General features: G+C 36.0%; 4 protein-coding genes and 1 long non-coding RNA gene across 8 annotated transcripts; 3 read left to right on the forward strand and 2 right to left on the reverse strand.

The window, feature by feature from the left end:
• The first annotated feature begins 736 nt into the window (after positions 1 to 736).
• LOC132060334 (uncharacterized protein At3g52155, chloroplastic) lies at positions 737 to 6289 on the forward strand. 2 transcript variants are annotated; one of them, XM_059453333.1, is made up of 6 exons: positions 737 to 954; positions 1429 to 1488; positions 3198 to 3297; positions 3418 to 3597; positions 4734 to 4851; positions 5783 to 6289. In XM_059453333.1, exons 1-6 carry the CDS (start codon positions 792 to 794, stop codon positions 5849 to 5851), a joined length of 690 nt encoding a protein of 229 aa, XP_059309316.1. In that variant the 5' UTR covers positions 737 to 791; the 3' UTR covers positions 5852 to 6289. The 2 variants fall into 2 exon arrangements, with proteins under 2 accessions (XP_059309316.1, XP_059309317.1); XM_059453334.1 differs by lacking the exon at positions 1429 to 1488 and having other exon boundaries at positions 738 to 1011.
• A 1312-nt stretch (positions 6290 to 7601) lies between these two features.
• LOC132060335 (uncharacterized) lies at positions 7602 to 14181 on the forward strand. Of its 2 annotated transcripts, none has more exons than XM_059453335.1 (13): positions 7602 to 8010; positions 8590 to 8671; positions 8777 to 8880; positions 9524 to 9650; positions 9730 to 9824; positions 9921 to 10044; positions 10678 to 10758; positions 10992 to 11090; positions 11170 to 11352; positions 11963 to 12103; positions 12234 to 12290; positions 12642 to 12791; positions 13778 to 14181. In XM_059453335.1, the coding sequence occupies exons 1-13, from the start codon at positions 7970 to 7972 to the stop codon at positions 13979 to 13981; spliced, it is 1488 nt and encodes a 495-aa protein (XP_059309318.1). In that variant the 5' UTR covers positions 7602 to 7969; the 3' UTR covers positions 13982 to 14181. The 2 variants fall into 2 exon arrangements, with proteins under 2 accessions (XP_059309318.1, XP_059309319.1); XM_059453336.1 differs by having other exon boundaries at positions 7605 to 8010; positions 12657 to 12791.
• Positions 14182 to 14764: 583 nt separating this feature from the next.
• On the reverse strand, positions 14765 to 20151 carry LOC132060337 (protein PHR1-LIKE 3-like). 2 transcript variants are annotated; one of them, XM_059453338.1, is made up of 6 exons: positions 19806 to 20151; positions 17116 to 17192; positions 16948 to 16960; positions 16227 to 16305; positions 16022 to 16091; positions 14765 to 15422 (listed from the first exon to the last, which is right to left on the reverse strand). In XM_059453338.1, exons 1-6 carry the CDS (start codon positions 20023 to 20025, stop codon positions 14943 to 14945), a joined length of 939 nt encoding a protein of 312 aa, XP_059309321.1. In that variant the 5' UTR covers positions 20026 to 20151; the 3' UTR covers positions 14765 to 14942. The 2 variants fall into 2 exon arrangements, with proteins under 2 accessions (XP_059309321.1, XP_059309320.1); XM_059453337.1 differs by having other exon boundaries at positions 16906 to 16960.
• On the forward strand, positions 16375 to 16809 carry LOC132060338 (uncharacterized). Its single transcript, XR_009415919.1, has 2 exons — positions 16375 to 16689; positions 16732 to 16809. It is a non-coding gene; the product is annotated as an uncharacterized LOC132060338 (long non-coding RNA).
• A 1935-nt stretch (positions 20152 to 22086) lies between the features above and the next one.
• LOC132060339 (E3 ubiquitin-protein ligase WAV3-like) lies at positions 22087 to 26348 on the reverse strand. The gene is made up of 3 exons (XM_059453340.1): positions 25543 to 26348; positions 24633 to 24734; positions 22087 to 23469 (listed from the first exon to the last, which is right to left on the reverse strand). Exons 1-3 carry the CDS (start codon positions 25693 to 25695, stop codon positions 22264 to 22266), a joined length of 1461 nt encoding a protein of 486 aa, XP_059309323.1. The 5' UTR covers positions 25696 to 26348; the 3' UTR covers positions 22087 to 22263.
• Positions 26349 to 26745: the final 397 nt, after the last annotated feature.

Raw genomic sequence — 26745 nt, forward strand, 5'->3', positions numbered from 1 at the left:
ATTATTTTTAGATTATACATAATCCAAATAACCCCTTATTCTCTAATTAAAACAACTAATGACTCAATGACCAATTTTATATCTTAACCGAGATTTTGGGTTCTGAACCTAAGAATGAAAAACTTAATGGGTCCTAGTTGCACAAATCCGGAGATCAATGTGATCTCTTCACCTTTATATGAAAGTTTTGGGTTCAAAATTTAAGAATGACGACATAATGAGTCCTACCTGCATGAGTCGGAAATTAGTGCGGCAAGTGATATTTTATCCATTCAAATTATTTATCGTGTTTCTCTTTTGCACGAAAAATATTAATTAAAAAAAGATTTTTGACTATTTCTCTTTATTGAATATTTACTTTTAAGTATTTGCCATCTTCCACTAGTTAAGTGTTTGTAGTCTAAAAAAAAAAATTACTACAGAGGTTAAAAAAGTAATTAATTTTATTCTGAATTACTAAAATAATAAATAATTTAATATATCTTATTTTTAGAAACCAGAACAGATAATTTGTGCAGGAGGAAGATCAAAAGATAGTTCAAAAAGAAATTACTCCATAACTCCATATATATACTCCTTCCGTCCCAATTTATATGATATAGTTTAATTGGTCATGAAATTTGAGAAAAAAATAAATATTTTTAAAAGATCTAAAACAAGTCATATATATATTTGTGTGACTGTAATTTTTTTTTTTTTTTTTTTTTCTTTTATACAAACAAAAAAGAAAAGCGTGGACAGAGGGAGTATATATAATCTTGATGGTGAGTAATTGAGGGAATATATCGAAGATGAATATTGTAGCATCTCTTGTAGAGCCATTGCAAGTACCATATTGCTGTACAAAATCCCTAAACAGGAAGAACAACCCAAAATGTGTTGCTACTGGTGTTGATTCTCTTGTAATTGAAACAAATCAAAGCCAACAAACTTCAACTTCATCAGTTGCAGCTCGTAGATTGATATTGCTTCGACACGCAAAGAGTTCATGGGACAATCGTTCTATTCGGGGTACCCATCTTTAGCCCCCCACTAGTATCTAAAAAGTGCTTGATTACGAATAAACTTTATTGGAATATGCAACTTTTTAACAGTAAGTGAAACCAGTGTGTTTTAATCTATTACTTGAGCTATATCCATGAACCCCCTTTTCTTTTCCATGTTTAATTCAGTGCTTTAAGGATAAGGATAAATAATCCCGCGATTATATTTGAGATGAATTTATCCCATGTTTGGTTGGGATAAAATGGTGGCATAACTAATCCCGTGATTAGTTATCCCAGATTGTAGTGTTATTTTATCCTTGTGGGAGGGTAGAGTAACTAATCCCGGAATAACTAATCCTGGGATAACTTGTTTCCAACCAAACGATCCCGGAAGTTGAACAGCAGACTTCAACTTCAACAACAGCCCAGTCAGCTGCTGCAGGTCGACGACTGATATTGCTTCGACACGCAAAGAGTTCATGGGACAATCGCTCTATTCGGGGTAGCCACTATAATCTAAGAATGTGCTTCATTACAAAATAACTTTGATCAACTAATTGGAATTACATGGATTATGCAACTTTTTAATAGTAACTGACAGTGGGTTTTAATCCATTTTTTAATCAGTGGGTTATAATCCATTGCTTGAGTTATGGACTTATATCATTGTCACTATTTTTTCCCCCTTGTTTAATACAGTACTTGTAATGATTAAGTACCTTAAAGAATCAATTTCCGTTGTATTTTTGTGCTGAATGATAAATTTATTACTACAAGGTGGATAGTGCCTGATTACGAATAACTTTATTCAACTTATTGGAATTACATTGTTGCAAACAGTATGCAACTTTTAATAGTAAGTGAAACAGTGGGTTTTAATCTGTTATTCGAATTATATCCATGAATCCCTTTTGTTTTCCCTGTTTAATTCAGTACTTTTAGTGATTAAGTACCTAAAAGATTCAAATTTGTGCCATTAGGGCCACTAATTTTCCGTTCTATGTTGCAACTCGAGGAGTATGCAACTTTTAACAGTGAGTGACGTGGGTTTTAATCTAAGTTACTCAGACTCTTCGAAAGTGTTCTTTGCACCCGTGTCGGATTCTCCAAAAATACACTACTTTTGAAGGATCTGACACGCACCCGACGACATTTTAGGAGAGTCCGAGTAACATAGGTTTAATCCATTACTTGAGCTGTATGCGTATATCCATGCCCCCCCCCCCCCCCTTCCCCCCGGTTTAATTCAGTAGTTTTAGTGATTAGGCACCTAATTCTATTCAAATCTGGTCATAGGGCCACCAATTTCGTTCTATTTTGGACGCTAGATGATATTAGTATATTTTTCAGTTATGAATTTGGATTCTTTCTTGAACGTGGTGTAAAATGTTCTTTAAATTTTTGTAATCTATCTCTTTTTCTTGGATAATAAGTGACAGTGGTTCAAGCTATATCCATGAACCCCCTTTTATTCCTTCTGTTTAATTCAGTACTTTTAATGATTAAGCATTTAGAAGATAAATTTATGCAATTAGGCCTCAAATTTGCGTTCTGTTTGGATGCTAATTGCTAAAAGGTTATTACTACAAGGTGGAAGTCAGGGTGATATTGATTTTCATTTCTGAATTTGGGTTCTCTTAGTGATGCTAAATGTGCTTGATTACGAATAACTTGATCAACTTATTGGAATTACATGTTGCAAACTCGAGGTGTATGCAACTTTTAACTGTAAGTAAAACAGTGGGTTTTAATCCATTAGATCAGCTATATGAATGAACCCCTTTTCTTTTCCCTGTTTGATTCAGTACCCTAAATGATTAAGAACCTAAAATTTTCAAATTTGTGCTATAGGGCCACCATTTCTGTTCTATTTGGATGCTAAATGATTATGTTCGTTATCTCTTGTAATCTATGTAGAGTAGTAGTACAGTATTTTCTTTTGCTTCATATGGATAAATTAGAATTGAAGTGGAGAGAGACAGGAAGGACTCTTTAGATTCCGGTTATTGTACACCTGTGAGGCTGTGAGTTGTAATGGACGAGACATAGCTCAATTTTCATGCTTCTAAGACTTGCATTCCATGCCTCATGCAAATGTTCCTCTTATAAAAAGAAACAATTACAGAATAAGTTCGTTGTGTTTCTCTATTAAAAAAAGGTTGCTCTATTCTTAGGTTTAATATAATACTTCATCATTATGTTGTTGAGCAGATCATGATCGTCCTTTGAGTAAGGCTGGACAACTTGATGCTATCAAGGTCTCGCAAAACCTCCTAAAACTGGGCTGGATTCCACAACTTATTTTATCAAGGTTAGTGGTTCTTTAAGAATAACTAAAAAGGAGTCTGCTATGAGATTTTTAAGCTGCTTAAGAATTAGTATGTTGATATTGATAAACTAAGTGGTCATTTTCGTTTTCTTTGTGGCATAGTGATGCACTGCGAACACGGGAAACACTGAAAATAATGCAGGAACAAGTCCAAGCCTTTTTGGAAGCTGAAGTACATTTTATTTCAAGCTTTTATTCTGTTGCAGCAATGGATGGGCAGACGGCTGAGCATCTACGAGAAGCAATTTGTAAATACTCGAGGGATGAGATCTTGACAGTCATGTGAGTTTTCCTTCTGCTTGTGATTTTTGGTGGTGGCATTTGACATAATGGAAGAGCATTAATACATTGAATACATATTATGGGTGCTTCAAAAGAACACGAATTTGCAAGATTGGAAGAACGGAGAGTTCAACCTTTTGCTTGGATTGTTGTACAAAACAAATACGTCCCACCTACAGCTGAAAATGTAAAGGGTAGAGGGATGGCAAACTTACTGTGAAATCATATTATACACAGGCTAATAAAGAGGAAGAACATGAAATTTCTTCATTCCTCGATGTGAGTGCTTAGGTATGCATCCGGGTGCTGTCTAGTGGTTAATGAAGTGGAGGGAGAACTATGAAGTTCTCAGGTCGAAACTCCAGCGGAGATAAAAGCCACTAGGTGAATAACTTTCCATCTACCTAAGCCTTGGTTGGCATAGTTACCAGATACCTGTCTTTGGTGGGAGATAGCTAGTACTTGGTGAAATAGTCGAGGTGGGCGCAAGTTGGCCCGGATACCCTCGTTTAAGCAAAAGAGTGCTTAGGGTACATACAAAGGTGTCTTTCTTTGAACACAGCGTGGGGAGCCATTCTTCATTGTAGATAACTTGAGGAGAAAACTATCCATATTTGTTGGATTTTATGTGTAGGAAGACATGAGATGCCAATCATTTGTTCCTTACACTGTATATAAATTATGGTGTTCAGTATGACTAGTATGGGTATTCAGCTGGAAGATGGGGAGGAGAGTATGGAAATAGCTCCTTTATCACTTTTGTGGATCATATGGAATGAAAGAAACATAAAAACATTCGAAAGAGTTAAAAAGAACTCCTTTTACTATTAGTTTTTTTTTTTTTGTTTTTTTTTTTTTTTGTACGCTTTTGGAGAATAAATGATATTTCAGTCATTATTGATGACTAGACGGTTTTTTATAGAGAATCATGTTTTTGTGAAATCCTTTAATTTTTGCACAGTTTGTATCCTAAAGGTTATTCCCATTACTTGAATTATTAACTTCATAAAATTTTTTGGATTTGTACAACCTTCTATTTCATATCCGGCTGGAGAAATGACAGTTCATTATGTCAATTTACAGTTATTGGGTAAAGTGCTTCATATTAAAATACTAAACTTTTATCCTCTATTCAGGTGTATGGGACATAATAGAGGATGGGAAGAGGCAGCCTCAATGTTTTCAGGTGTTACTGTAGAACTAAAGACTTGTAATGCTGCTTTGCTTAAGGCCACTGGGAAGTCGTGGGAAGAGGTATTGTCATTTTTTTTGTAACTGTTGGTTCCATTTTTCACAGTCATACTGTTGCAAACTCAATTGCAACTTCCTGCTGTGTGATTTTAAGTCTACCCTTTTAACACCTCCACTCACCATGGTATCACACCTTCGGACTGGTGAATCTAGAGGTTGGCGACAGAACCATCTCAAGCAATCTTGTCTCATTTTATCCTCAATATGTGCTACTTGCACCTTCTAGTGAATGTGGTCATTTTTAATGTTGTCTAATCTGGTATAACTTGCACATCCATCTTAGTATCCACATCTCTGTGACACTCATCTTGTGGATGTGTTGGACTTCAGGTGCCCAACGTTCTCTCTTAAAGAGTATAAACTAAAAATTAGGTCCGAGTATTTGGCTTGTGACCGAAATTTAGGGGCGCAGTGCTGGTCGATTTCTGAGTAATCTGTGCTGAATCAAGGGAAGTCAGTTGATTTCATACTATATCTCTTCCCTATGCTTCTAAAGAGTCGTGAATTATCGACTGTGTTTTCAGATAGTTGGAATGTTACTGTCCTATCTTTCACTTTTTCCTTTTTATCTCCCTAACTGGTTCCTTGCAATCTGGAGCTGGGTTCAAGCAACTTTTTTTTTTTTTTGGGTAATTTTAATAATCTACTGTATTACATTTGTATGTTATGTATGTCAGAATGGCAAGGCAGACATCTCAAGAGAATATGGCTCTCTATAGATACTTTTAGTAGTTGATAGCCTTTCTTCAAAAGTGAACTCCAATAACATGAAGAAAGCAACTTAAAGACGCAATACTTCTCTCTGAGGAACAATGTTGGAATCTCTAGATGTAATGATGATGCGTGTGCTTTATGGAATTTTGTAGCTTCATAAGGTGCAAAATGAAGTTTCTGTAATCTTTGATCTTGTCTGACTTAAGTGCTCTCTCTTCAGGCATTTTCTCTGGCTGGACCTGGTGGGTGGAAACTTCAAGGGCTTGTGAAGCCAGACACGGATGTTTAGACTTATCTAGTTAAAGGAATATATAATCAACAATTTGAGTGACCAGCAGCCCAGAAAATGCAGAGGATTGAAGCAAACCAAATTACAATTTTTCGGTTGCTTGTTGCAAAGATTATTCAGGTATCTTACCACCACCACCACCACCACCACACAGGCCTTGCATGCTCGAGGGATAAGATTAATATTTGCTAAGTGTCACATGGAGCTTCACTTACGGTCGGACAAATCATTGAGATGTAATTATCTTTGTATTTTCACTCAAAAGAATAGAGGCTCATGCCAACAATCTCATGTGTAGAATAACTTGTTGGATAATAGGAGCCAGTGGGGCAGCTTGTTTTGCTAGATTTATACTCATGTAACCATCTATGTAGCGGAACAACAAATGTGTAAATTTGAATTTGGCCAAAAGTCTATTAATCTAAGACCTTTGTTGGACATGCACATTTTCTTGTTGAATTCTCAAGTTTAAAGCTGAAGTTGATTTGGAAGAGGATGTGTGCAAATGATTTTAACACCATGTTATACATTCCTGCACTTAGAAAAATGGTCAGTGAGGATTCATATTACCGACCCAAACTTGTTTGTGACTGAAATATAGTTGTTATTTATTCATTCTTTCGGTGTTTCCAACTCAAAGTTTGCATGAGGTAAGTCCCAAAGATCGAAGCACGGAGCAATAGGAACTTTGGTGGCTGGCTTCGTCCATTAATAGGGACATGAGGTTGATAGAATTTTTTTTCCAGATAAATATAGTTGCTTATGGAGCAGTGGAGTAGTCGTTGCGGTATCAGTTTATACTTTATACTGTATCGGAAGATTCGGAACATTGCGTATTTTATTCCAATCATTTTCAGTTTTGACCTTTGCTATAGTGGATACAATGAGAGGACTTTGAGATTAATATATCCCAATCTTATGTAGATGTTCAGATGCATTGATTTGCAAGGACAATATTATGATGGTTGAATGTGCTAAAAGAGGAAAGATAGATCTTAAAATACGTGGAGGAAGATGCTTTCAAAGTTACATTATCTCTTGGAATTGCACGTGAGACTATAGACATCTACAACATCACAATTGAGATCAACCAAACATGTTGAGATGCCTATGTTACCTATTGGTCAAGAATATACGATATTTAGGCACTCAAATTTAAAGAAAAACGAGATTAGAAGTGTTGGTGGCTCTTCTTGAAAAAAGTCACGACACAAGAAGATCCACATCATCTGTGCTTTAATTGTAGAATAAAAGAAACACGATTCACTTTTACTTATATAGGTTTCATAATTTCAGTTATTCGATCTCCATGCTCAAATTTATCACAAAAAGATTCAAGTAATATTTGAGATATTCAGGGCACTAAACATTTATAGATGGAGATAATGATAAGTAGGGATGCATATTTATTTACTTTAACTTATTTGTTATTATACGTTTATAAGATCAAGTAAATATGTACATTAACCAAAAAAAAAGTCAAAAATACGAAAGCTCTTAGGAAGTGATTCATAAAAAAACTTAAAATTGAACAATTAAATAACTTTAGTTCTTGCAGAAAAATGTAAGCTACAGTTTGAAGAGAGTTGTCAATGGCTAATTGAGAAATAAGTAAAAAGAGAAAATGTATAAATTTATCCTTGTATTTTTTTCAGGGAGGGCATTCGTGTAATAAAACATAATAAAAAATAAAGATAAAATAATATAGAGTTTCTTCAATTAGAATCACAGACAAAATATTTCTAAAAAAAGATCCACCTTTCTTTTTTTTCCCCCTTGTTCACATGTGTTAAAGGGTTCTTGCTAACAATAGATCCCTTCACTATCTCACAATAAACTATTGAAAATACACACATTGTAATTCCTACTAATCTCTTATACCAAATCCTCATTGAAAATCTCCAAATTAGGCTCTTTAAGTACTAATTACAAGCTTCATTAGCCTTAATATAGTTGTGATTTCAAGCTATGTGAAAGAAAAAAAAAATTGTGTATTTGAGTTATATTTGTTTTGGGTATTTTGGACTTACTAAAATTAGAAGTGGGTCGACTTTGAAATGGTCCAAAATCAAGTTTTATAATCATTTCAAAGTCCCCCAAAATAGTTAATTTTGCAGTATGATTGATCAGTTCATCAATTTTGTTATTCGTCCACCAAGGTGTGTATATTTACTTTTTTTTGTATTTTTTTAGGGCACTGTTTGAGGATTAATCTAAATTTAGCTTTAATTGTTGTGTAGTTTACTTGTTATTGGTTCTTTGTCTGCCTAATTGAATAATGTAGGTTTGAAATTGCATACTCCATGGTGAATTTTTTATTGAATTTGATCAAATTAACTGTATCAAAAGAATAAAAAAAAAAATCAAAAAAAGAAAGACAATGAAAGATGGAGACCCTTTTTAGGGCACTGTTTTGAGGACTGATTGAATTTTGCTCTAATTGTTGTTTTATTGTAGTTGTGTTTGATTCTTGTCTGCTTAAATGAGTAATGTAGGTTTGATTCTTGTCTGCTTAAATGAGTAATGTAGGTTTGATTCTTGTCTTCTAATTATTCACCCAATTCTTTTAATTAGGTCTCCAGCTTGATTTATGGTATAATCACTGCTCCATTTTTTATTTGGTCTTTGATGCAATTACCTCAGACATTATGTTATAAAGTGTCTATCTATTATCTGAGTCTTCTAAGTTGTTTGGTAGTTTTTGAGAGGCTTGTCAACTGCTCTCTATTGTGTAACAGGGCAGATTACAATCCAGATCAGTTTTTATGGGAGAAAGAGTTCAGTCTTGGGGGCAGAAAGTACAAAAGAGAAGACTTTGAGGCAAGTATGGTCACCTCTTACCTAAAGTGGTCACACTTGCTCGTTTGTGCAGTCATCGTCTTCTAACTAATTGGATTATCCTCGTTTCATCTATTTTTTTGGCAGCTTAAGAACGAAAGAGGTCATACCTTGCGATGTAGTCATTATAGTCCATCGTCATTTCCTGATAGTGCTCCTCTTCCTTGTGTTATATACTGCCATGGAAACAGGTTTACTATTTGCATCTATGACTTTTAGTTCACTGGCTTGAACAGTAATCTGCTTAGGTTGTGAGCATCTTATGAAGAGTCAATACATAAGATAGTATGTTAGGTATTCAATGATTATGTGCTCGACTAATTTTGTTACCTTTTATATATAGTCACACAAACTATACTATTTTAAGTATTTAGGGTGTATTCGGTATGGAGGAAAACATTTTCCAATTTTCCCACTGTTCGGTTGGTCAAAATTTTTGGAAAACATTTTTTCCAGGAAAACAAGTTCCTTAGTGACGAACATGACTTCCCTAGTGGAAGTAGGGAAAACAAGTTCCACAAGTGGCATTCCACGTTGATTGTGTCCTTCCCACCCTCCAACATACCTCATCTTCACCCGCACCCCTACCCACCCCTACCCACCCCCACCCCACCTCCCGTAGTATTTGTCTAGATTATATACAAATGCCTTACGGATAATATTTTTTGCTTACGTACAGAACACAAGAAAATAAGTAAGAAACCCACTTATTTTCCTGGAAAACATTTTCTTTCATACCGAACACACCCTTAGTAAATATCTACTCAAATGCTTCATATTTTCAAACGTATCATTCTCAAGGTTGAGCTTTTACTTCCTTTCTGGACCCTGCAGTGGCTGTAGGGCTGATGCGAATGAGGCAGCTGTAATACTTCTTTCGTCAAACATCACTGTGTTAACCCTTGACTTTTCGGGTTCAGGCTTGTCAGATGGCGATTATGTTAGTCTTGGTTGGCATGAGGTACTGCGTTTTCCCTGCATTGCATGCATTGTTCTACTGTTGCTTGTCATATATTAAAATCTCTTCATTTACATATCAGAAAGATGACCTCAAGGTAGTTGTGTCATATCTGAGAAGCAACCTGAAAGTATCACGCATAGGTCTATGGGGGCGGTCTATGGGTGCAGTTACAAGGTATTTTCACTTTGCATACTTACCATTGCAAAAGACAAGTTAGATTTTAGCAGACTGTTTGATTATGATTCTGAATAACTCTGTTTAATATACCAGCCTTCTATATGGAGCAGAAGATCCTTCTATTGCTGGAATGGTCTTGGACAGTGCCTTCTCTAACTTATTTGATCTAATGATGGAACTTGTAGATGTCTACAAAATCAGGCTTCCTAAATTCACTGTATGGATTCCCTTCTTTTCTGTGGATGGACATCTATAAAGTGTCTGAACAAGTTCTTGCATATTTATGATTATTTCTTAGAAAGGGATCTTAGGAAAGAAACCATTTGGTATGACATTGATTTGTGTATCACTATTCTTTCTTACAAGTGCATTACTATCTTGTGGGTTTTTTTATGTCATTATATATTGTATATATTCACTTGGTCAATTTATTTTGCATGGAAAATGTGGTTTGTTTCCCAGTTTTAGTTTGTCCTCTTCAAACAGTTACACGAGGAAAGATGAGGACCGAATTATGAGTTCAACATGAATTTTTCCTCTGGCTCATTCGCTATTTTCTAGCGAGAAAAGGGTTTAATGTATTTAGCTAATTAGTTGGATCTACTAGCTCAAGATCATAGATAAGAATGACTGCTGGAAATCATGTCTACTGGATAAATTTTTGAAAACTATCAAACATGCTGTATATAATCGGCTTTATTTGTGTCCTTTCTAGCAAAAAAATAAAAAAAAAATAAAAAAAAATGCATATTTTGTCAAGGCTCCCTAGTTTTAAGGTAGTCTGGAAGTACTTGCAAGCGCCTGTGTCATTCTTATAAGGTAGTGAGATCTCTCTCTTTTGTCTCTGCAGATAAAGGTTGCTGTGCAGTATATGCGACGTGTCATTCAGAAGAAGGCAAAGTTTGATATCATGAGACTTAATTGCTTACAGGTGCCTGAGCTCATGGTTTTCTCGAGTCTAATCAATTTGTCCTTTGATGTTGATAAAAGCTTGTTTAGTTCATGTAGTTAAAATGTTTGATACTGCACTTAATTTTGGGAAAACATATAATACAACTAAGCTGAGTATATCAACAGGCTTAAGTTTTTTCAACTATGCATGTATTTGATTTGGATTGAATGGGTATAAATCTTGATGTTTCAAAATTTTACTGAATCTGGCAGGTTGCTCCTAAAACATATATTCCTGCTCTCTTTGGACATGCTAAAGATGATAAGTTCATTCAGTCCCATCACTCTGATCTCATTTATAAATCATATGCGGTACAGAATATTTTGGATATCTTTGGAGTAAGTTACGATGTGATGAATTGTGCATAATCTATTATTTTTCTTTGTACAGGGTGATAAAAATATTATCAAGTTTGATGGTGACCACAATTCCTCCCGACCACAATTTTATTATGATTCAGTGTCCATTTTCTTCTACAATGTCCTACATCCCCCGGGAATTTCACCAACTAAAAGTAAAATAGAGAAATATTATGATTTAGGGGACATCAAGGTCGGTTCTGGAATGGATGAGGTAATTTTTGACAGTTGCATTATACTTCCAGACGAGAATAAATAACTCATTAATTATCCTAGATTTGAAGTTTAGTATTTTTAAAAAAAAAAAAAAATTTACTTGATGCGTTCAATGTCAAAAAGTATTACCTTTGGTGTCGATGAGGAAAAAGATTATATTCCTAACAAATTTGCAAAGAGAAGAAAATTCTATTTGATCAACAAATTCTTAATTCTTAAAATTTTGATAAGTAATCTGAAGTTTTATAGAAATAGCCAGCAATAAGGATATGCTGGCTCAAAAATATGTGCACCATGTTTGATAGTTTTACACCATCATTTGCAGCATGTTACTGCATATATATGTGTGTGTGTAAAATACATGTATGTATATGTGTGGCTGCTTACGAGTAACTATAGGACTTCTGGACTGCAATCACTTCATTCTTCAAGAAGTAATTGGAACTAATTCAATGACTAACTTAGCTTTCATAAATTCTTCACACTACTGTGTATTACTAGTAGTTCCTTGTCTATTTGACGTGATTGTTAACGATGTATATTTACTTAAGTGTTGTTTGAAACCATGCAATCTGATGTAAGTTTTATTTTTGGTGATCTATTCCTAGAATCTCTTGTATGAGATAATTGCAACTCTTCGGAATGTTACTTCTGATACAGCAAGCTCTTCATCTGTGCCACCTTGCATTTCAACAGCAATGTCTGCTGCCGAACTCCTTGCTGACATTGCCCCAATTGCTAGTCTAAATGTAGGAATTCTCCTTGATGTCAAGTTCCCATGTTCTTTCCACCCCTATCTCTTCCCCGATGAGTTTTTCTCTATAGCAGTGATGTTAAGTTGCTTTACTATAAGTTAATTGAGTTTGGCACTTATTGTAGGATCCGTTAATTAATGAAGGAGAAGAACTCAATGGTCATGACACTCCACAAACAGCGGTATGTAAACTTCTGCTTTTGCCACTACCCCTTTCTGTTGTCCAGCTGGTTTGTTATTTGTGCTGAAGGGTTAGATACAGGATTATTATCCCGAGATTATGAATACTTCTGGTAGAGAGGGGGGGGGGGGGGGGAGACCGGCAAGCTCATGATTGGAAGCATCTTTATTTGAGCTACCAGTGTAGATATAAAAATATATTAAGAGAAAATTGTTTGACACTAGAAAAAATGGTCCTCTGTTTTTAGAAGGATGGAGTATCAGATTAATGGCGGTTTCAAGTGTTTTAGAAATACAATACTCTTCTTTGGTGCTGGTTTTTGGTTGTTATTTCGCTATTGCCAAAATTTCAAAATTCTGATTCTCAGGACAAGCAAAATGGCGAAAATGAGGACTGTTACTCTTGCGCAAGCTCAAATCGAGAGAGTTGGGGAAGGTGCTCATCTCTGGGAAGTGATGGTGAAATTTCCACAGATTTTGTAGGTGCTGCCAGTGGCAATCAGGTATTGTGCCTTCTGCTCCCACACTGATAATCAGATCTGACTCCACGTTGCCAAAGTTGTAGATAGCTGTATTTTTATCACCCCTGCAATTTCATATAAAATGTAAGTTTGTACCTCCTGTATACAATACTCTTCATTTTTCACAATTACATTCATCTAGGAATTCATGCATTATTCAATTCTAATCAATTAATCTAAATACTCAAACCTGAAAAGTTTTGTTCATCTTTTAATTAGATTCAATGCTCAATAGGCGCTCCCAATGTTCATAGTCTGGTCACGGGAGCCAAACTTAGTCAGCCAGAATAACTCGCCGTTATCAGTCAGAATTTTGTCGTTACTAATTCAAGAGCGAGTGGGAGGACAATCACCTTTCCCACACAAATATGGAAGTTTTATTTTACACATGGGTTTCCCTTTTCTTTCTTAATAAGTGCTCACTCCATCATTTGACATCAAAGTAATTTCTAGAAACCCTGCTGGTGACTATGAAGATTTTACCGATTAAAAACTCATGTACACGTTCATTTGAGCTGTATAAACCCTTCCTCAGCCCTATAACTGTGAATATTCTGTCTTCAATTTTGCCTCTCTACATCTATGTGTTCACCCTTAGATACTCGTCAAGGTTATATTTCCCTCTATCCTAATCTGATGGACCATATCGCTAACCATTTTAAGTCCTAACTTTTTATATTTTGAAACGAAAAAGAAAAAAAATTGTAGTATTTTTCTTTTAATTTCTAGTCCCTAAACATTATTTATTCATGTTCGATATCACTCTGAAAACCAGTCAAATTAGGTAAAGGAGCCAAGACACTTCGGGGTTGAATATGATATCAGCTGAATGAAAAAACTAGTACCAACTTGCTTCATGATATAAAGTTTAAGAGCCATGGACTTGAGTCTATCTCAACCAATAGATTTTTTGCTTTACTGCTATATGCTTCTTGATAAACAGTTGCAAGTTTTTGCTTGGGTTGCAGATTACTGTAGATGTGCTTGCGACCCCTTTTCGTGATAGCCAACCTACTGCATTGGATTCATCAAAGGACGACGAAAAAAAGAAAGGTGCACAAATCATAAAAAAGTCTAAGCGCGAGAAGTTTGAAAAGTTGGAGGCTCTTAGCCAGCGATTACGGCTTTGCTTTCAGAAGAGAGTTAACCATAGGAGATACAGCTCCTCCTAACCATCTGTTGCTATTGAAAAGGATTAACAGAGACAAATTCTGTACTATAAATGGGGAAGTTGGCAACTTTTTCTTTGTGGCCCTTGCGTGTATGGCTAGCAATAGCGTAGGTTTGTGTAACTAATTATAACTCTCCTTATAATGTTCAATTTGTTGCAATTGGTTCAAGAAACTCCAATGCCAGTAAACCTTTCTGTTTCCCTTTTCTTTCAAATGTTTGGTTTTTAGTATGATTGTGAAGTCAGTTTAAAATTATATTGTCCACTCTGATTAGTGGAGAAACTTATTCAACAGAAAGATGCAGCCCAGACTACTGAGTAACTATGTCCCAAACATGCAGAAGCTTTTCATTTGATGTCACAAGCACATGGTTGTCTTCACAATTTTTCTTTTTGTACAATTGGAAGAATTGGTTATTAACTTGACAATTTGTGATAATTTGTGTCCGTGAGGCAAATGCATTTGACTTTTCATACAAACATTTTGTACAACCAAATGTTCATCTGGAAGTTGAAGTTAAAGTTTGGACATACATTTCACTTGGAAAAAAAAAAGTGTCTAACGCTTTGTATGTGGAAAAACTGATCAAGATCAACTTTTTAGATGTGAAAAACTCAACTCAATGTATAACCAACAAAAGGTTTGAAAATATTATTTTTTTTAAAAAGGAAAAAAAAAAAAATCTATGTCCAAACAGTCCTTATGGCAATAAACGCAGCCAACTCAAAGCAGTCGGACTTGTAAATGAAAATTAGGACATCAAAGTAAATTGAGAAACTAAAAGAAAGATATAAAAGCACAACAATTATCCTTCTTTAAGGATCTAAGATTTCACAGAGATGCAGTTAAAATTAGAACATCATCAGCTTGTATTTTACAGCTTGACAAGTTAGGCTCATTGGAATTCCTAGAAACTGCAATGTGCAAATCAATGACCAAGGACGAACCCATCACTAATATCTTAATTAGAGACATTTTGAACGTTAGAGCCAGTAATCCCAAAGCAATTAACTTGTAGTACGCGAACACCTGATGATCTCATATCTGCTTCACCCCAAACATATGAAGCATGTGTTGAATCTCCGCTTAGCCCTCGTTTTTTCCCTCCAGGTGAAGATCCTTCTAGTGGAAGTCCAGCGGGGCTCTCATGCGAAGTTAAGCAGCTTTCAGTGGAACAATCCGTGGGTTGTGGATGGATTCTGGGGGAAACTTCTTCTGGCCCATGGACTCCAACAATGTCAGCAGAATCCGAGGGGCACAATCCATGTGGATTACATAAAGGGCTAAGTTGTGTCTTTGTTCCTAATCCTTGATAAGTCTCTTGGTGATTTTCAGTAACTACATCACCAATGAATTGATCAGCAAGCATTTTACAGGCCTTCTCCAACATGGTAATATATCTTTGTTCAGCATCCTGGCGAATTTGCAAGTGCTTCTCGGCCTGCGTAACCAAAAAAAATTAAGAATTATCAGCCTGAATACCTGTAGACTGTAGTCCACAAATAGCAAATCGAATTGCATAATGTCATCTAACCACTTCCCCTTTAACCTTCAAATTATGTCGTTCCTTCATCCTTAGTCCAAGTATTCATATCATGCAATTATCAACCATCCCAGACTAAAGAGCCGTTTGGCCATGAGAACTATTCACTTTTTTCCGGAATAATTTCACTTTATATCAAAATCAGTGTTTGGTTATAAAATTCCCAAATTCAACTTGGAGTTGGATTTCAAATTTGGAAAAGTGTCCCAAACCTGTTTTCCAACTTCATCTTCATAATTTCCAAATGAAGTGCTCTCTTCACTCCTTTACAAAAGTATAACAAAACACAACTCCATCTTCAACTCCAACTTCATAAATTTCAAATAAAGTGAAAATTATTTAGAAGCTATGGCCAAACACCTACTAAGAACATGTTTATCTGAACAACCTTTTTTTTAAAAAAAAAAAAGAAAAAAAAAAAAGAATTAACTCCATGTATTTATCTTGAGAAACATTCAAAAGCAATATACTCATCCGATGTAAAGCAGAAAGCTTACTTCAACTTGCAGGTGCAATTTACTTTGCACTTCCATTTGAGCTCTTAATGCCTCCTTGACTTCATAACCTCTGAAGACATTATAAAATACTTAAACTAGAAGGTGCATTTCAAGCAAAGCTTAAACAGAAGCATCACTATATAATTTATTAGGGTAAGGTAAAAAAGAAAGAACTAGCTGTCTTAGTTATAGGATGAACCCTTACTCATTCAAGTCCGATGCAGGCAACTGCTGAGGAGTACCACCAGAACAAGGGCTTTCTAATGAATACGTAGCTGTAAGTCCTTCAATGAAGAACAAGAACCCAGTTTCAAAATAAAAGAAAAAAATCAAAAGAGCTTCTTCCTAGAGCCTTCCTGAACTGATCTGCTCTCACATATAAAGAACATCACGGTGTCTTCTTGGCTATTCTGTAAGCTTCACACATCACTGCCCAAGTTTATGATATTCTTCCTGCATTTTTCCATTTTTTCATTTTTTTGGCTTTTTTTTTTTTTTTAATTTAAAGAAGAAACGGGGGGATTAATGGAGTTGCTGGAGTCTACATTCCAAATGGGTATACCATTGTCCCAGAGCTAGTTCTTTCATGTAAAAAGAAAAAGAAAAAAAAGGACAGAACCAGAAACAACAGATGGAAACAGGAAGACTGGAAAAAGGGGGGAAGGGGGGTAGTGAGCGAGCTGTTTATATCAACCCTAAGGCAGTGGAAGATTTTATATCCCAGCCACTAGGCAAGTTTTGAAGCTTGATTAGCACATATATGCCAAAAGGCTTTTTTTTTTTTTTTTTTTTTAAACGGTAAAGGTTATATGCCAAGAGACTTGTGAGACTACAGGAGCAACCATGTTTCCAGTTATAGGAAAATGGGAGTCAACTATACCTACCCTCTTTTGAAGCCTCATCAAGATCTTTCTGAGATTGCTTACCTAGTCTGTATTTCTGCAATGAACAAAGGCAAAATCATATTTAAAATTGAGCAACAAACATTTGATTTGCTCCCCCCAACCCACCACCTCCTCCTTACATCTAGGACTTTAGAGAAGGATGGGGTGGGCTTGTGAGGCAATAAGAAAATCTAATGTACTCTAATAGACCTGAAGGTGACTCTTTAGGTGGAAGAGTGTCAGTCCCTTGACACCCATTGTCCGCATTATTGCCTTTGGGGTAGCTTCTGCAAGTAATATTGAAAGCACATCCATGAGAAAAGATGGTGTTCCAGCCAAATTAAAAGAATTTAGTGCAGATACGAACTGTGCAGCCATTATACTAACACAGACAAGTAGAGTAATACAAAGTCCCTCCCCTCCCCAATCCTGCAAAAAACTTCCTCCTTTCAGTATCTTTTAGTTCTCTTGGTTGGCAAAGTCTATAACAAGATATCTATTGAACCCAAATACAGATAATAAAACCCAAGAAAAGGAGAAACCATCCAATGTGATAACTTCCCTTTACTTCAGCGAAACAAAGAGTGAAACCTAGTATTCAGGTAAATCATTTTAAGAGAAACAGGAGGTAAAAGTGGCACTAGTTTAGGAGAAATCTATGCGCTTGCAATTAAGAGTGAGACCATGGATTATTCTTTGGACAAGCACAACTAACAAGAGATAGCAGTTACGTTATCACACAAATTGGAATGAATATGTAGGTCTCTAGGAATATTTAATTCTTTCCCCGATACGTACATCTACACTTAACCTGAAATATAGATGTCAGACAGCACTTGCCTATCGCTACTGAAAAATTATGTTCCATTGCCAGTGTAACATTGTTACATCACACCCCTTGGGGTGCAGCCCTTCCCCGGACCCTACTAATGTGGGATGCTTGTGCACCGGGCCCAAAAAGAAGCAGAAACATGTACTAAATTCTAAATGCAACACAATTACTCAGCAGAGTAGGGACCTCCAGGAAGGAGCAAACAACATTCTTGAGAAGTTCAATAACTAAAAAAGGAAAATAGAAAGACGGCAAAATGAAAAAGTATAGTAAATAACTGCCAAACCTCAACCTCCATAGATGCAAATGCTAGCCATTCAAAATCTACAGAATAGTTGGTGAACCACAGTGCACTACATCATTTTCTCAGCCAAAGAAGAAACAGAAACACGTAAATGCTAAATGTAACACAACACGCAGCTTAAGGATTTTCCAGAAAGGAGCAACATTTAAATCCGAGCAACATTTAAATCTGCACAACAGTTGGTGAACTAACAGCGCACTACCTCGTTTTCTCAGCCAAACAAAGAAACAAAAATACATACTCAACAGAGCTTAGGGATCCTCCAGGACGGAGCAAAAACATTCTTAAGAAAGTTCAATACCCAAAAAAGGGGGGAAACAGAAAAGAGGGCAAATTCGATAATAAGAATTAAATTTCAAGTCTCAACTTTCCATACATAGATGCATATGCTAGCCATTTGAAATCTACAAAACAGTTGGTGAACTAATAGTACACTTCCTCATTTTCTCAGTCAAAATAGAAACAAAGAAACACGTATTAAATGCAAAATATAACACAATAATCAACAGCTTAGGGATCCTCAACATTATTGAGAAGTTTTTTTTGTTAAACCATGTGAACGATTACCATTAACAAACAACCACTAAAGAGCACCTAATTCCACAACCACCTTCTAGGAAGGGTGTTATCAAAAACAGCCCTCTAGCAAAGCAAAAACAACTAGTTACATTTTCAATCTATGTATAAAGCCTCTAAGGTGTGTGGATGCACCAATAAGGAGGTGTGAGAGGTTGGCTATTAAAGGAGTTAGGAGAGGTAGAGATAGGCCGAAAAAGAACCGGGAGGAGGTGATTAAGCATGACATGGCACAACTTCAGCTTACTGAGGACATGACCATAGATAGAAAGGTGCGGAGGTCGAGGATTAGGCTAGAAGGTTAGTAGCTAGACGAGTGGTCTCCTTATTAGTATTAGTTAGTAATCGCATAGTTTCTTTTCCTTGAGGTGTATTACAATTTATTGTTTCATTTGTGGAATTACCTTTTGGGTATGTTGTTGTTGTATTCTGTTGCCATATTTTTCTTGATGTCATGCTTCAAATGTCTTTCTTCTTTCATCGGAAACAGTCTCTCTACCCCACAAAGGTAGGAGTAAGGTCTGCGTACATCCTACTCCTAGACCCCACTTGTGGGACTACACCGAGTATGTTGTTGTTTTAGTTGGTGAACTAATAGTGCACTACATCATTTTCTCAGCCAAAAAAAAGTTAAAAAAAATAAACATGTACTATAAATGCTAAATGTAACGCAATACGCAGCAGCTTAGAGATCCTCAACATTCATGAGAAGTTCAATAACAACAACATACCCAGTGTAATCTTACAGGTGGGGTCTGGTCAGGGTAGACTATACGCAGACCTTACACCTATCTGGAAAGGCCGAGAGAGGTTGTTTCCGATAGACCCTCGGCACAAGCAGCGGCGGATTCAGGATTTTCATTCAGAGGGTTCGAAAAAAATAACTAAGCTAAACATAAAAAATAATGTCGTCGATGGGAATCAAACCTAAGACGCTAGAGACAATTTTGAACACCCTGAACCGCTTGAGCTAACTTTTTGCATTTATTCAGGGTATTCAAAAGTTAATATATCTACATAAACACAGAAAATCTATCTTATATATACACTATAAATTTTTGCCGAGGGTGTTCACCGTCAGCACAAGGACAAGCAATTCAAAGCAGTATAAAAAGTCATGACAGAAGCTACACAAAAAAATAAAAATAAAAACAAAGTAAAGGGGGTAAATGGAAAAGAAAAACTAACTACTAGGACCACCAAGTTGAGTAACAGCATCAACAAATCTTTCATGTAGGTCTGCTGTCCATCTAAGACGAGGTTTTGGATCTGAAGTTAACACAAGACATGGGTCACTATGATTATGATGATGATGTATCCCAACATTAACATTATTAACATCACATCCATGACCATGATGATGTATGTTATATTCATCTTCCTGTGAATTTATCAATCTTGGAAACATCGAATCACCTAAACAACTTCACTGTATCGATTAATCAAAGGGGTATTGTGTTACCTACTACGAGTATTATTGGGAGAACCCCAAAGTCAAATAATGAAATGATTTCTATACAGTGATACAGTTTATTATTACCCGGGTTTCTTCATGTTTAAAATGTGTAACCGAGATATAAATCCTCACCAATAAGGTGAAAGTTCATGTAGATAACCAGTTGAGCTATTAGATTAAGGTGTATTCGGTATTAAAGGAAGATAATTAAATGAGCCTCTACAAAATTTAACAGATCCACTCTATGTTATGTCAGAATCGGACGTGTATACAGAGGGTCATATACCTCTGTATTATTTTTTTAAAGACACCTTTTAACTAATTTTCTTTTGAGTTTTTTTACTTATTTCTTTGTGTTCGGTACGTAAGAAAAATATTATCTTAAAAGGATTTGGATATATAATCTAGACATATACTGTGAGAAGTGGCGATGGTAGGGAGTGAGGTGAGGTGTGGTGTGGTGGGGATGGGAGGTACGAGGATGGGGTGAAGATGATATGTGTTGGAGGGTGGGGAGGATACAATCAATATGTCACGGCACTTGTGGAATTTGTTTTTCTTACTTTCGCTTGGGAAATTATTTTTCTTATTTTTAAGGAACTTCTTTTCATGGAGAAAAATTCTAACGAACCGAACAAGGAAGGTTGAAAAATATTTTTCTTCATAATGAACAGACCCTCAGACCTATTTTTCCTTATAATATGATGGCCAGCTTGAGTTCATCTCGACTAGACTCCGCAAGTAGTTGCTACCTTTCAGTTCATTGTATTCATGTAACTCTATCCATCAAAGCTTGAATAGATGAAAAAAAAAAAAAAATGTTTACGCCTCCATTAGGAAATATTCTATAATTGTAACATCCAGATAAATTTACAAGCATCTTTACTAATATATGAGGTACTTGTTACTTTTCACCATCATAGTTATCAAATAAATTTTATCTACCAAAATTTAAACATATGGAAAGAAACTATTTAGTGTTTTGCTTAGGTTGGAACTTGATTGATTCATACTTTATTATTTTATTTTTTTGGATGATATAGTTGCTACCTTACATGTGCAAATTTGATTAATTCATACTCTTTTTTTTTTTTTTTTTTGGATGATACAATCGTTATCTTCCATCAACACATACACTATGTAATTCTACCAATTAAAGTTTTGAAATACGAAAAGAAATTAACTGATATTTGTTTTACTTTCACTGAAATTTGAATTTTGAAACTACAGGATTCTCCTCGATAAAATATATAACCAAGATAAATTTTTTCCCTTCGCTGATATAGAATCAAACCACTAGACCAGCGCAATTACTGCCTTTCATCAAGGTAACTAAATCACCTAATATTGTTTTGCCTCTACTAAATTTGAATCTGAATCCTTATAATTTTTCTCACTTTATTGACCAACAGATCACATCTTGAGTGCTAATATAGATTCAGACTCCTATGTCCTCCAAAAATTTTAAATGTAAAAAAGGTCAATGTGCCTTGACCTGTCTGTTTGTATTTTTAAGTGCTCAGAGTCTGTTTTCACTTATTTTCTTTTTGGTGGTGAATAGAACTCATTATTAAACTTTTAATATACATGTAAATCCTCTTATTTGGAAGAGTAATTTTATAAGATGGCATTCATATAACAAAGGACTCAAATGGACCATAATAAAGGGATTTTATATTGGTATATGTCATGATGATTGGATACACAATTCACAACCCCTAAGGTACATGATTGAGGACCTTTAAAGGAGAAGCAAGAATACTTCACATGCCTACTGGTTGGAAAGTATATTTTCCCTCTCATTATAAAGTAGTAGAAAACAAGAAAGGTGATATGGTGACACCACATAATTTGAATTCATGTCAGCATCAGCATAAACACACTTGGACTTTTCTTCTTTCAGTTTTTAAACATTTTCATTTTCATCTAAGCACAATGATAGTCAGAATAAAAACATTTTTGCCAACATAGGAAGAGCATAGATGCAGCAATTCTGGAGAAAGGACATAACAGTTCATCAAATCATATTAGATTCTTCAATACAAAAATTGGGAACACAGATATACAAGAAATTCTCTTCATGTATTTCAAGATCACACGTATAATGCAGATTCTAAAAAAAATGTTAATACAATTAATAGATCATCATGGTATCAAGGACTTCAGGGTAACGAAGCAAGGGCGTGAACATCATATCCTATAGCCATGCAAACGCTTAGCCCATCGTCTAGCCATGAACGGATCATGGTATTCCCAGCTCTCAACGCTGCTACTTCTTCCACCGGTGCTCTCAACAGAGATAGAATCATCAGTCAGTTCTTTTCTATCGCCAATTCCGACTACAACTTCCCCAGTTTTAAAAGAATCGCCCATCATGCAATCAGTATAGGTATACACCACGCGGACCCCGTCCAACTCTTCCAAAAGCAACGGGATTCTCCTCTCTTCACCCCCTCGTAATTCTCCAAGCCTCATAACCCTAGTGTCGTCCCCAATCCTCAATGCAATCTCTCGAACTGCACCGCACAATATTTTAGCAAGAAATCTCTCAAATTCATGCATGACAAACCCATTCGAAGTGCCATATCCAAATCCAACATGAAACTTATGGATTGTAATAGGAAGTTCCAAGTGAAACCCATGGAAAGACGATCTTGTTGGATTGTCAGAAAGATGTAGAATAAAAGAATGAGTATTTTGGTGGGTTCGCTCTCTTAGTATCTTTACACCTTTCTTAAGTCCTTCTACTGGATCAGCTTGGCCCATATAAAACAGCCGATCAATCACTTGTAGCGCTGTCCGCTTCCCGTAAGAGGTCATGCACTTAAGGGGAAAGATCCGTGCTGCTGCAGAAGAGTAGGTGACAATAGCCAAACGGTCTATAGGCCGAAGCGAAAATACCACAAATGCCATGGCTTGTTTCATAAGCCTCAGGTGGGGTCCGTTCGGGCTTGCCACTAAAACTAAGTCGGTGGCTGGCTGATGTGTCAATTTTAAGCAAAGTTCAAACACAGAAGTACTGTGAGGGACAGGTGATAAAGACAAATGCAAACGGTGAATATCTGATGTGGGGTCGGGTTCGACGGGATCATCATCGTCATAGCGAGCAGAGCGTAAAAAGGAACGTCTATGTACCCGAGAAGTAGCAATTGATTCATCGAGAATCTGGAGAATGGGGTCCGCTTGATTGTTGTGAGGAGAATAATGCATCCTCAATGTTCGAGGTAGTTGGGTCCAATGTGCACGGCAAACAGGGCAAGTAACATTGCCATGGCGGATGTTGGATGATATGCAAGCGAAGTGAAAAGCATGAGAGCATTGTGCTGTAAATATAGCCTGTCCTGGGCTGCACTCGGAGCTATAGCTCAACGGATCCAGACATATTGGACAAAAATTCTGCCAGACAATAGAAAGAGAAGCATGAGTTTTTCTGAACTAATATGTACATAATAACCATTCCCATGCAGGACCTTGGAGATTCTTTATATTTACAAGAAAAATTTAAACATAACGACGCAAAAAAGAAACAGACCAGTTCTTTATAAACACAAAAAAGAAAATCCCAGATACAATTTTTAAAGGAAAGACTTGCTGCGTTTTGCCCTGCAAGAAGAATCCTTTTTGGAATGTTTAATCAGCTAACACCATAATTACTACTCATTTGTTAACAAAGGAAGAACTCATAACAGAAGGCATTCTTAAGTGTGCCAACCCTCCACCCCAGTTATTTTTTCTTGTTCAATATTTTTCTTCCCATTTGTCGAAAGGGGATTAGTTATCTTTATCCTCTGGTAGTAGAACATCCTATTTAACTGCATTATAGAAGCAAAAGTTTCATTCTTAAAGGATGTGATCAACGGCATGTTGAGTTCTTTAGTCTCTTGCAGCTCATTCTTTTGGCTTATTACCGTGCTTAAATTCTGCACTCTAATAAGAAACAATAGCAGCTTTTCAACTTTTTCCCCGGGACAGGTATTGGGTGTGTAAGGAATATGTTAGATCTACAAACTCCGAGGAAAGAAAAACTTTTACCCATCACAATGTAGCATAAGAAATTCACAACAACTTTTCTACAGCCATGATGCTCGGGCCAGCTTGCGCGCACCTCGATCAATTCCACAGAGTACCTGCTACCTCTCACCGACACAGGTATCGAGTAACATAAATCATCTGGCGTTATTTTGCCTCCAATGGGAATTGAACCTGAGACCTCATGGTTCTCAACCCACTTCATTGACCACTACCCCCACACCATTGGGTAAGAAACTCACAATTTGGATTCTTTCATGTTTGGGAATACATCCAAGACATTGAGGATTCACCCATTTATAAGATCAATTAGGAAACAAGAATATCAAGAAATCTAGTGAATGGTAGCTAACTACAATGTTTTCTTAATAATAGTAAATTATTTGGGCTTATTATAACAAAAGGACAACGAGAGCTAGCTTTGAAGTTAGACCAGCTAATTTTACTGGAACCACGATCCGGAAGCAAGGACAATATGGAATATGCAGCAAAGAAATGACAAGAAATTTAAGATGCAGAGGAGAAGGTACCTTGTTAGAAGGTGTGTTAGTAGTAGAATCTAATCGCGAGGGTTTAATGACAGACGCATGATTCAACAGCTCCAGATTATTACTGGCCGGATAAGGAAACTCCTGCACATAACAAAATCATCAAATGCACTAAATTTTAGGCAAAAAAAAAAAAAAAAAAAAAAAACTCAAAACTAAACGAATTTCACCAACAAGGGTTGTGGTGGAATAGTAGGTACTCCTTCCATTGATAGAGGAGCCACAATGCAAGTTACTGGTTTGACAGAACCCAAAAACTTTAGATCAAACACTATATTTGCGTTAAAAATTACTATTTAATATTTACAAATAATCTATTCTGAACTCACTAAGCAAAACGAACTACTTCCTCTGTTTCAATTTGATTGTCTTACTTTCCTTTTTAGTCTGTTTTTAAAAGAATATTTTTTTCCTTCTTTAGCAACTCTTTAATTCTAACTTTTCACGTGACATGTTTAAGACCACAAGATTAAAGGACATTTTGGTACATTCTACATATTTTTAATTTACTTTTAGACAACGTTACTTTCTTAATCTCCATATCAAATCACAACCAGACAAACAAACTGAAACGGAGGGAGTATGATTCAGAACCCATAAACTAAAACACACTAGCTCATGCTTGGACTCCTTCGTCCTTAACCAGAGATCTCGGATTCGAGTCCTAGGACCAAGTCTGTCTTTACTAGTGAGCATTTTAGCCCAATGTAGGACTTTCCAGCCCGAAGGCCCCAATGCGGATATACTGCACACAGGGAAAATGAAACAATCACTAGCATTTTAGCTGAATGAGCGACTTTGTGGCTCGAATCCGAATTTAGTAGGCCCCAATGCTGATACCGGACACCTAGTAAAAGACTAAAAGAAACCAAAAGAATTTGAGTAAACTTACAGAGTTGTTGTTGTTGTTATGAGGGACAGGAGAAGGGGAGTTTTGATATCTACAACAAAATGAACCACATGTTTGAACAAACATCTTTTTAGCTGCTTTCTTCAGCTTCCCAGAATACGATGATGATGTTTCTCCGGCCCCGGCCATTCCCATTACCAGTAACAACCCTTTATATAAGATTCACTGTATAATTCAGTGAATTATATAATACCCAAATGGCAAATCAGTCACTGGAAAGCTTACAGTAGACAGAGAGAGAGAGAGATTATAAACAAACAAACAACATTATACCCATTGTAATTCCCAAGTGGCGTCCGAGGGTGTAGGATGTATGCAAACCTTAACTCTACTTTTGTGGGGCACAACGATTGTTCCCGAAAAGGTAAATGAGGTATTATAAGCTGAGAATCGAACTCTCGCTAATAAGATGAAAGCTCGGGTAACGAAGCAACTGAGCTAATAAGATTCTTGAAAGAGAGTAGGAATGGCAAGTTTTCAATAATAAGGTCAGTCCTTTACTGTCTCTCCTACAGACTCAACAACTATGAAATTGCTTTAGTGTCATAGGGGTGGGTGAACATGTTACAGTAGATATCGATTATCATATCGAAATCTGAAATTTTTAATAATGGGGGTCAGGAATTTGTAAAACAATAGGGGATAAGCTCAGAGAGAGTATAATTAAGTGAGCTGAATGAATTATACAACACCCAAATGGGAAGTGAGTCACTCTGAAAAGCTTAGCTTATAGCCACTAAAGGTAGACAGACAAAGAAAGAGAGAGAGACATACAAAATAAAGGGTTGTCAATAATGTGGTCAGTGTCAGTACTGTCTCTCTCTCACATACTCAACAACTACTATGAATTTTGGTTGCTTTTGTATTTGTGTCCCCATTTCCACTCTCTCTTTCTCTATGGTTTAGTCAAAGCTTCTTCTCATTGTTCATTTTTTGGCCATGTGTCTTTTTCTCTTTTCTTTTTGGTATATAAGTATTGAGTGTACTAACCCCACTATTTTTCTTTTTTTGCACTTTTACTTTTTGCTCAAGCCGACTCAAATTCATTTTCTCTCATTCTAGGGGTAAGAGGGTCAAAATACTTCAATTAAGAGACAAGTTAGGCAGAAATTAATACTCCCTCCGTTCCATATTTTATGTGAGTTTTTTTTAGTCTGTCAAAGAAAAATAATGTTTTTTTTATAT

The sequence above is a fragment of the Lycium ferocissimum genome, chromosome 6 (assembly GCF_029784015.1).
Source record: "Lycium ferocissimum isolate CSIRO_LF1 chromosome 6, AGI_CSIRO_Lferr_CH_V1, whole genome shotgun sequence".
NCBI lineage: Eukaryota > Viridiplantae > Streptophyta > Magnoliopsida > Solanales > Solanaceae > Lycium > Lycium ferocissimum.